This window comes from Fopius arisanus, unplaced genomic scaffold (genome assembly GCF_000806365.1).
Source record: "Fopius arisanus strain USDA-PBARC FA_bdor unplaced genomic scaffold, ASM80636v1 scaffold00040, whole genome shotgun sequence".
Classification (NCBI taxonomy): domain Eukaryota; kingdom Metazoa; phylum Arthropoda; class Insecta; order Hymenoptera; family Braconidae; genus Fopius; species Fopius arisanus.
In genome coordinates this window covers 1,082,015-1,091,813 of record NW_011887779.1, presented here as the reverse complement: position 1 = coordinate 1,091,813, position 9,799 = coordinate 1,082,015, and the positions used below count along the sequence as shown (strand labels likewise).

The following is a 9,799-nucleotide window of genomic DNA, read 5'->3' as shown; positions in this document are numbered from 1 at the left end:
TAAACACACACTAAACAATTCCGAGAAACGGACAAAGGAATTTTTGTAAACACAATGACGCCGGGGGGCCGTTCGGCAATACCGAAGTTCAGTGTAACGAGGGAAAATTCTGAATCACTAAAAATGCTCTGATAAACTGTTTAAAAAATTATTTCACATCACAAAATCACTTGCACTGAGTCCCGCACTTTGTATTGTCAATGTTCCCAGCCGGCGTCGGTTTTATGCACTCACTAGTACCCCGATGTTAACGAATTTTCACTACGCGACACGTGACCAACCGTTCCACGCAATGCCACCGAACGACTGACTCCCCACTCAAAATGGCGGGGCGTTGAAGGCAGCGCTCGAGTGAGGGGTCGCCAGGCAATACTCCGCGCATGCGCACAGAACACCGCGGTCAGTCTCAATTTGACATGATAAGATAATTGTGAAAATGCTTAACCTAATAAATAATTCTCTCTAAAAAAAAACAGTGCAATCACGTAAAATCCAATAGTCAATGAAAAATAATTGATTGAAGGGAATTTAGCGTGTGGATTTTGGTCCTGACCATCAAAAACACTTCGATTGGATCTCTGCAACGGGAATGGGAGTATCAGATACATTGAATTACGTTCTGTTTTCTAATGCCGTCAGCTCGAATGCCGGTTTGTTTGCGAAAACTGCTGTATCAGCTGTAAGTCGCTGTTATTTTTTAATAAAAAATTAGAGGAATCAATTTATTTATTGTTATTGCCTGATTTTTGGAGACTGGGTAATGCTTCTATAGTTTATTCTATTTTTGAAACTTTGAGGTCATGTAGATACCATACAGCGATCAAAATTGTTTTTTTTTTTTGACATTTGTTAATTACATGAGGAATGAATATCCATAAATTTTTTAGGTTATCAATTATTCAGGCCTCAAGCCCCGTGTTGAGTATAAACTGGTTCCACCTGAGCCTTGTGGAAATCGGCAGCAGCCTCAGGGCCTAATTTGAAATTGGCAGGACTCAGTGGAGCAACTGCAGTCATCCTCGGGGCATATGGAGCTCACAGTGCAAATTTTTTTTATTTTTTCAGTCATCGGGTCCTTATATTCTTGATTAAGAATTATTTACATGATTAAAAATGTTTTCAGTCATTCGACGCTAGTAGGATAAAATGGAAGGATAACGAACGGAGAAAATTTTTTTCATCATGTATTATTCAAATTTATTCGTACATAGTAATGGTAAGGAATGGATTGAGACTACTTACGAGAGTATTACCATTTGCGAAATAGATGAAAAGAATGTAATTTTTAGTGAAAGAGGCAACAGGATTTTATGGATTACACCTCGACATGAAATATCAATACAATTGAAAAATGAAATAATAAGGGTATCCATAAGAATGATTTTTATCCCTTCATGGGGCTGAAAATAGTTTTGAGAAAAATTGAATGATTCCAGTGGCGAAGTTTATTAGAGTTCATGATTATTATGACAAACTGTGAGGGACTTGCAACTGAAAGATATTTGCTTATGAATTTCGTATACCAAGTGCCTGCTCCAGCTCCGCTCTTTTCTGTTGTACTTTCGTGTAGAAGTAGCGACAAACAGCCTCTTGTGCCCATGGTTGATAATAAAATTCAGCTCTCCTCTCTTCTTCGGGGTTACCAACGACATCTGTCATTGTCTTCAAGTCTCGTGTCTGAGATATTATCCATTTGTTGATGAATTGTTGAGGGTCCTTGGCAAAACTGAGGAAAAATTCGCGATTTGTTTTTAGTTGATTGATGGTTTCAACGGTCTCATGAATTTTATTGTCGAGACTCTGGATTTCTTGTTGACTTGCTGTCGACAGGAGGAAATTGTTCATTTGGGTTTTCAGGGTGTCGTCTACCTCGACGTCTATGTCGTAACACGCTGTCTGCTTTGTCTCTGTTCCTGGACATGAAATTTGAATAATAAATTAGAATAATGAATTCCCTTCATCAATTAAATGATAAATGCAAATGAGTTGAGTCCAATATTCTATTAATCATTGGTTTATCTCGAAAACTATTAATTTGCAGAAAAAGCCCCTTGATGTTTTACATCTGAAATCAATAGTTCTGTAGATACATCGATATTTATAGAAATTTGGTCTCTACATTTTAAAGGAATTTAATATACCCTCAACACTGATGACGTGATTTATGACAATTGGATCTGGTGGATGGAGGAGGGGATTCAATCTCTGGGGAATCTCAGCGAATTTCATTCGTGGACAGGCAAATATTTGCTCCAGATACTTGTCGCAGTTGATGAATTCTCTTTCATGACTGTCTTGCAGCTTGTGAGTCTTGATGTATTGCCACAGAGCAGATATTATGACTGGTCGAGTCTGGGTGTGAACTCCCAGTAGACGAGCAAGTCGCGGATCCAGTTTGAACTATCAATTTCATTAGAATAAAAATTCCCGTACAATTTACATGATTTTATAAATTTTTCACGATTAAATGTTACCTGTAGGGGCTGATAATCGAGGAGAAGAAGAATAGTGCAACGAACATTTTTGTCACCAGGACGTTTAACTTGGAAGCCATCAGTCTCTTGTGTCGTCAATGTACGATGCCATTCAACCAAGTGATTGTCAGGACCGTATAAATCCTTGTCCAATTCAATTACCAAGCTCTTGAAGAATGAAGAGAACTTGCGTTTCACCTTTGGGAAGTAGAAAAAAAAACTTGAATTATATATGATTAAATCTTTTAATTCATGGGAGGACACAATTCTGCTTCAATTTATACCTTGTTAGGGTCATTCTTCGTATCGTCCAACAATCTTCCTTCCACTCGAAGCTCCCATGATGCCACAGAGCCCTCCTCTCCTTCTCCAGCCTCTTTAGCTGGATAAAATGTATTGGATATAAATATCCTCAGTTTTCTCTTCTGCTTCATGGGACGTTTTAATGCCTCTTGAATGTCAAGACGTTTACGCATTATCGTAGCATCCAATTTACGTTCAAACGCTAGAAGGTCCATATATGCCTGGGATTCTGGCACGAGGTCGCGCACTTTTTGGGGTAATATTTTGTCAGCCAACTTCTTCTTCTTCTTTGATGTGGAATGTGATAAATCACTGTTCCAAAAATACCTAGATGAGTTTTTGGTGGAAAATAATGGTTTGAAAAATCAAAAGAAATTTTGAAACTTGTACAAGTGTCGATGTGTGATTGTTGGTGAATGATTTGATAATGTATAATCTCAAATGAATTACTGTTGGAGTTGCGAAATGATATGACCGAAAAATAAATTAAATAGAATGGAACGAAATTCAATGGAAATTAAGGGTAAAGTAAAGTTGAAATTAAACATAAATAAATAATAAATGATATTTTTTGGGTAATGGAAGGAATTTACTTACGGTTTCTGTTGAGACATGGGAATACGTTGATCACCACTTCTTTTTCCAGGGGGTGCAGGCATCGGGCCCTGACGCATATTGGAGTAGGGCTGATTGGGTCTCATTATTCCACCTGGTCCTGGACCACCAGAACCCATCTGAGGTGGTGGAGTGAAGCTGGATCTCGGTTGCATCTAGATAAAATTCATGTAAATCAAACTGCACGAAAAAAACTATTACTATTACCTTGATTTTACGCTTATCAATAATTCGAAGATTCTATTCTTCAATTTACCAGAAACAGCCAATTTTTTCTTAATGCCTGTTTTATAGCTCTCATTGTACTCTATAAAAGAGGTTAAATTGTTGGAATCAAATAATTACCGGGAAATTTGGCCCTGGGTACTGACGAAGATTTGGTGGTACAGATGGTGGTGGATATCTCTGTGGGGGTGGTCCATTGTTCCCGGCATTTGGGCCCGGAAATCTTTGCGCCATTTTTATTGAATGCCTGGAGGGAAAATAAACGTTAAAAACTTTCAAACAATTTTTTTTCAGAATTTTTTATTTCAATATTTTTAATTTTAATTCAACTTATTTAATAAGTTTTTTACTTCCACAGAATTTTGGCAAGCTGTTCATTTCAAGTGCTTAAAAAAATTATTTGAAAATTTCTATTCATCGCAATTTTCTTAATTTCACAGAATTGTAGATAAGTGTTTATTTTAAATTCTTCATAAGCTCTCATGGTGATGACACGATATAAAAAAATCAATGCTATTCCAAAAACGACAGAATATAATTGTGCGCTGGTGAGCGGCAGCTCGAGGCTCACCCCAAATAACCTATAAAAAATGGACAATATTTTCACCGAATCGAGACTTTTGCCAGTGATAAATCCACTCTTCTAAATTTAAACAGATATTTTATAGCTTACACATAATTACAAGATTTTTTTTTCTTATATTACGAGATACGCCAAAAAAATGTTTGCCCCTTTAACTGAGGCATCTATCCCTATTTCTTATGTCCTATTGTATTTCTCAAACCTGAAGCAATTATAACCGATTACTTACACAATAGAATATATGGCGCACAATAATTTATTATTTTACCGGCGAAAAATTCGGATGAATTATGTTTTATTGAGGGAAAATTGTTATTACAAAATTATTCGGCTGGGCAACGCTCATCGAGCAGCACAGTTCCTCCACGAAACACGAAATTCTCTAGATCTGAGGCTCTGGGGATAGCGACAAATTTTCCTAGAGTAATCCCTAGCTGGGTGCACCCCTCACGTCCACGTGGTGGTACTACGATGCTGGGGTCACTCAAACCAGAACTGAGCCTCTACTTTAGTCAATCCTCTTTGCATCCGAGGTTATGTATACACATGCTCTCTGATATTATTCATTTAACTGTGAAAAGTGGTTATAAATAAAACAAAAAAAAAAATGGGTAAAAAGGCGAAAATTGGAAAACAGAGAAAGGATAAATTTTATCAGTTGGCTAAAGAAACAGGTAAGAGTCTAATTGATTAATATACAAATCTAAAAGAAATCAATTGCTAAGTGTGGGCACGTTGTCATTAATGGAAAATTAAAATCCTCAATGCACTCTAAGGAGATAAAATCAATGGCAATTCTCGTTTTTGGTCCCGAAACGAGAGCATTGTAATCGTGCAGAAATAAGTTTTTGTTCTTTTGTGTTGAATTAATCCATTATGGTCCAAAAAGTTCGAAAATGCAATTTTTAGACCCTGTCCGTACGTATGTATGTATGTGACAAACGTTTTTTTCAATTTTTTGTAATTTTTTTGAATTGCGCGCGACTTGATGCATGCAATCAAGTAACTTTTTTTTTTAATGTAGTCACTATCGAGCTCTATCCATCGACATTAATTCAAATTCGTTTCGATTGGTATATAAAGTTGTTATACTATGTGACGAAGACGTGAACCCTGAATGATAAGTACAAGCACACATGAATAATACTGTCGATTTGCCTTCTCGGAGGTTGAAATTTCTGGTACAAATCATGGACCGGTAAAAAGGCAATATTTTTTTCAATGAATTCGTAGTCTCTTGATTCGAGTCTTGCTAATAATAATTGTATGAATATGAGAGCTTGACTGTTGATTTAAAAGCAACAGGAATTATTGTTATCCGTCAACATGAAAACCTGACTTTATCCGCCATAGTTGTTACCACGTGACAAGAATCCACTATTCCGCAATTGAATTGATAACGTAAAATTACGTGATAGCTACAATTTGTCGATATCTTTCTTTCGATGAACATTCGCAACAATCAATTGAAAAGAAAAAGAAAAACTTATGTTAAATTCCTAAAACAATACTTAGATGTTGCATGTTTTGCTGAAGATTAAAACAGACGCAGAAATGACTATTATTTCGAATGGATGTAGAATTCCCAATCTCGATAAAAAATGAGAAAAAAAAGCGAAAAATCAGTACATTGTTATATCAATTATATATTGCGAATAACGGTTTGGGAGCGAATTGCTAATTCATTAGTAAAAAAAACTATATGATATCGAATACAACAGCATATCCTACTTGTTTCATTTCTTTTTATTAATCTTTTAAATAAATAATTGAACTTGAAATTTCGCATTTTCTTTTAAACATATTAGTTAAATACTCCATTAAATAAGGTAAATTTTAGGTTATAGATCTCGTGCAGCGTTCAAATTAATCCAACTGAACCGCAAATTCGAGTTTCTCCAGAAATCTCGAGTTTGCTTAGACCTGTGTGCTGCACCTGGTGGATGGATGCAAGTTGCAAGGCAAAATATGCCAGTATCTTCAATCGTAATTGGCGTTGATTTATTTCCAATAAGGCAAATTCCCGGGTGCATAAGTTTAACAGAGGACATAACAACAGACAAATGCAGGATTGCTATATCGAGGGAATTAAAAACGTGGAAAGCCGACATTGTCCTGAACGATGGTGCCCCAAATGTGGGTAAAAATTGGCTGCATGATGCATATCAGCAGGCAGTACTAACACTGGCAGCTGTTAAAATGGCATCACAATTTCTCAGACCTGGTGGCTGGTTTGTAACCAAAGTATTCAGATCCAAGGATTATCATCCACTCATTTGGGTACTTAAGCAACTCTTCAAGAAAGTGCACGCTACAAAACCTCAGGCATCGCGTAATGAATCAGCTGAGATATTTGTGGTATGTCAGTATTACATCGCACCAGACAAATTAGATCCCAAGTTCTTTGATTCAAAGTACGTGTTCTCAGAGCTGGATATCGATCCTAAACATAAGCTCAATTTTTTCCATCCAGAGGCCAGGAAGAAGTCAAAAGCTGAGGGCTATCCTGATAATGATTACACTCTTCATCATTCAATAGCAGCAGCTGATTTTATTGCCGTAAATGATGGGCTCGAGGCCATTCAGACTGCCTCAGAGATTGTAATTGATGATGACAGAATTGGTAAGCATCCGAAGACAACAGCCGAGATTAGAGAGTGCTGTAAAGATATCAAAGTCTTAGGGAGGAAGGACTTGAGGCTCGTTTTGGCGTGGTGGAAGGCTCTGCATCAGGAATTGTATGATAAATGTGATGATAAAGTGAATTTGAATGATAATGCTGAGGAGAAATTTCAGGATAAGCCGTATGTTGATGAGGACGAGAGAGAGGAGATAGAGATTGATGAGGAAATTAAGAAATTGAGGGAAGAGGCTGCACGTGAATTGAAGAGGAAAAAAAAGAGAGTAAATAAGGAGAGGACCAAGTTAAATGAACGACTGAATTTGAAGATGGTGCACAAGGGGGATGAGGGGCCAAAGCTTGAGATTGACGATATGTTTACGCTCAAAAAAATTCAGACGATCGAGCAATTGGATTCTGTCACTAACTCAGCTCCAGAAGTGCTCGCTGATAGCGATACTCACTCTGATGATGAGGTAACATTACCAAAGAGAATGAAGTATAAAAAGGAAAATGGATGTCTCGACAGCTCAGGGACTTATTACAAGAGTGATGAGAGTGAAGTTGAGAATTCTGGCGATGATACAGACAGCGATTACTCTGGAATGGGATTGAGTTATGATGAAAATGAGGGTATATCTGGGAGAATGATGAAGGGTATGAAATCTGACGATGAATTTAATCCATTGGTCACTGATCTCGATGACAGGGATAAGAAGACAAAGAAAATTCATAAAGCTGAGCTGTGGTTTGAAAAGGATGTCTTCAGAGATTTGGAGAGGGATGAGGATGAGGATTATGAACTTGATAAGATGATGGAGGAGTTTCAGAGGAAAGGGGTAAAGGTCATTGGAGAGGAGAAGTTAAAAGGGCCGAAGAAATGTAAAAAGGATGGAGTAAGGAGCGAGAAATCGAAGAAATTGAAGGGAAATGATAATGGCGATTCGGATTATGATGTTGAAGAGTTCATATCATCAGAGAAATCAAGAAAAAAAGTGAAAAAAGTCGGAGGTGAGGATGGATTTGAAGTTGTGTCTAGAGATGCCACCATGAAATCATCTAAAAGAAAATTGAATGATGAGGATTTAGCTCTGGGTTCGTTACTGGTGCAAAGTCAAAAATCAAGAAGAGATTTGGTGGATGGGGCTTGGAACAGATATGTATTCAATGATGATCATTTGCCTGATTGGTTCGTTCAGGACGAAGAGAACCATATGAAGAAGGAGGCACCTGTGCCAAAAGAACTCGTTGATGAGTACAAAAAAAGGGTGGAGAATTTGAATGCCAGACCAATAAAAAAAGTTTTAGAGGCCAAGGGGAGAAAGAAGAGACGTGCATTGAAGAAACTTGAAAAGGCAAAGAAGAAAGTTGAGGCACTGATAGATAATAATGATATCAGCGAGCAGGAGAAGGCGAAGCAAGTTAAAGCGTAAGTTCTTTTAATTAGCTCTCGTAGATTTCGTGATTTGTGGTTCAGACTAGGAACTTATTATATATCATATATCATTAAATTCCCGGTAGACGGCGATTAATTCACGATCGAATTCACTAATGGCTATCCACTTTTCTAAAAACTAATCTTATTAACTGGTTTTGTTTTTAATTTCAGATTGTATAAAAATGCTATGAAAGAACCGAGGAAAGAAGTCACTTACGTTGTGGCAAAGAAAAATGGTGCAACAAAGAGAGTTGCGAGGCCAGCAGGAGTCAAAGGTCGTTTTAAAGTTGTCGATCCTAGAATGAAGAAGGATTTGAGGGCTGCTAAGTCCAAAGAGAAGACCAAGGGACGGGGTAAAAAATCTTGGGGCAAAATACCGCGTGGTAAACCCTTTGGACCTGCCAAGACAACCAAGGGAAAAAAATAATTATCAATTTTAGAAAGTATGAATTATTTTGGGTCAATAAATTACATGATTGCATTGTAATAAAAATCAAATATACATAAGCACATGGGATAAACGATAATTATTTAGTAGATTCACACCAGCATTTTGATTCCAATCCAGATCGGATTTTTTCTCGAATCACGTATGTTCACAAGTGTAGAGATTTAAATGGAACACCTATCGGCACGCGGCCTTGGCCAAACTTGACCTTGCATTTATTTCAAGCAACCCCCTCATATGAACACATGCGTACTCACATGTATGCAATATATAGACGAAAAAAATGATAATAATGTTAACTAATACTAGTTGTAAACTTGACAGTGGCCTCACCGAGTGAATACCTTGAACTCATCATGGCGAAGGCTTTATTGATAACAGCAATATAGTTTTTTTTTCCTCGTCATTTTTATTCATTTTCTTCCGTCGTTTATTATTCTCAAATGATACTCAAATGGAATTTCAATAAATTACAAATGGCATTCTCCTCATATTATTCTACCTATCTCTTTAACGATTGAAATATGCATGTTCATTGAATTATTCACTCGAGTTAATTATCCCAGCAAAACCCTCTGGCGATGATATTGCACATTGTTCCCGCAAATTCGATGAGCGTCGCAGTCAATTCAATTACATTCAATCACAGATAGTGAAAAACCGATAGAACTATGGGGATGGAGTGGAGGGTATTTGATTGAGGCATTTTTTTTTTTAATTAATTAAATAGTTAGTTAGTTGAACAATATTTTTGATTGTTTTAAATCCAATTTACATTTCACAAAATATTAATCTCATTGTAGAAAAGTATTTACCTTGAGAAATTGAACGCCCACATGTCCGTCGATGCACTCGATGTATGTATTGGTTGCAACCGTCAAAAGTGCACTCTGATGCAACTGCGTAGCGTCGGGACGCTGCGGTCGATGTCAAGGCCAAGGTTGACGATTGCAGTCGTCTCTCTCATGATTCTTCAACCCGGTAAATTAGCTGTTTTTCCAGCATGAGTTTCTCTCTCTATTGTGATAAAGAGTCAAACGTAATCGTGTTGAAATCATGGCTAATTCAATGAGCATTTATCCGGAAGTTTTAA

General features: G+C 37.1%; 2 protein-coding genes across 5 annotated transcripts; one reads left to right on the top strand and one right to left on the bottom strand.

Annotated features, from left to right (window-relative positions):
* Positions 1-1,422: 1,422 nt before the first annotated feature.
* Positions 1,423-8,500, bottom strand: Bap60 (Brahma-associated protein 60). Of its 3 annotated transcripts, none has more exons than XM_011305028.1 (7): positions 8,476-8,500; positions 3,738-3,864; positions 3,375-3,547; positions 2,759-3,104; positions 2,475-2,672; positions 2,142-2,400; positions 1,423-1,913 (listed from the first exon to the last, which is right to left on the bottom strand). In XM_011305028.1, exons 2-7 carry the CDS (start codon positions 3,849-3,851, stop codon positions 1,507-1,509), a joined length of 1,497 nt encoding a protein of 498 aa, XP_011303330.1. In that variant the 5' UTR covers positions 3,852-3,864; positions 8,476-8,500; the 3' UTR covers positions 1,423-1,506. The 3 variants fall into 3 exon arrangements, with proteins under 3 accessions (XP_011303330.1, XP_011303329.1, XP_011303331.1); XM_011305027.1 differs by lacking the exon at positions 8,476-8,500 and adding an exon at positions 4,430-4,587; XM_011305029.1 differs by lacking the exon at positions 8,476-8,500 and adding an exon at positions 4,430-4,587 and having other exon boundaries at positions 2,759-3,089.
* LOC105266684 (pre-rRNA processing protein FTSJ3) lies at positions 4,670-8,801 on the top strand. Of its 2 annotated transcripts, none has more exons than XM_011305031.1 (3): positions 4,670-4,874; positions 6,041-8,249; positions 8,430-8,801. In XM_011305031.1, exons 1-3 carry the CDS (start codon positions 4,808-4,810, stop codon positions 8,683-8,685), a joined length of 2,532 nt encoding a protein of 843 aa, XP_011303333.1. In that variant the 5' UTR covers positions 4,670-4,807; the 3' UTR covers positions 8,686-8,801. The 2 variants fall into 2 exon arrangements, with proteins under 2 accessions (XP_011303333.1, XP_011303334.1); XM_011305032.1 differs by lacking the exon at positions 4,670-4,874 and adding an exon at positions 5,283-5,398.
* The last annotated feature ends 998 nt before the right edge of the window (positions 8,802-9,799 follow it).

Excerpts from the sequence above, each read along its gene's own strand:
- Bap60 (XM_011305028.1), bottom strand. The coding sequence starts at position 3,851 with ATGGCGCAAAGATTTCCGGGCCCAAATGCCGGGAACAATGGACCACCC. Across the intron at positions 3,105-3,374 it reads CCCATGTCTCAACAGAAACC|GTATTTTTGGAACAGTGATT; the intron begins GTAAGTAAATTC and ends AAACTCATCTAG. Across the intron at positions 2,401-2,474 it reads TCGATTATCAGCCCCTACAG|TTCAAACTGGATCCGCGACT; the intron begins GTAACATTTAAT and ends TGAAATTGATAG.
- LOC105266684 (XM_011305031.1), top strand. The coding sequence starts at position 4,808 with ATGGGTAAAAAGGCGAAAATTGGAAAACAGAGAAAGGATAAATTTTAT. Across the intron at positions 4,875-6,040 it reads TCAGTTGGCTAAAGAAACAG|GTTATAGATCTCGTGCAGCG; the intron begins GTAAGAGTCTAA and ends GGTAAATTTTAG. Across the intron at positions 8,250-8,429 it reads AAGGCGAAGCAAGTTAAAGC|ATTGTATAAAAATGCTATGA; the intron begins GTAAGTTCTTTT and ends TTTTAATTTCAG.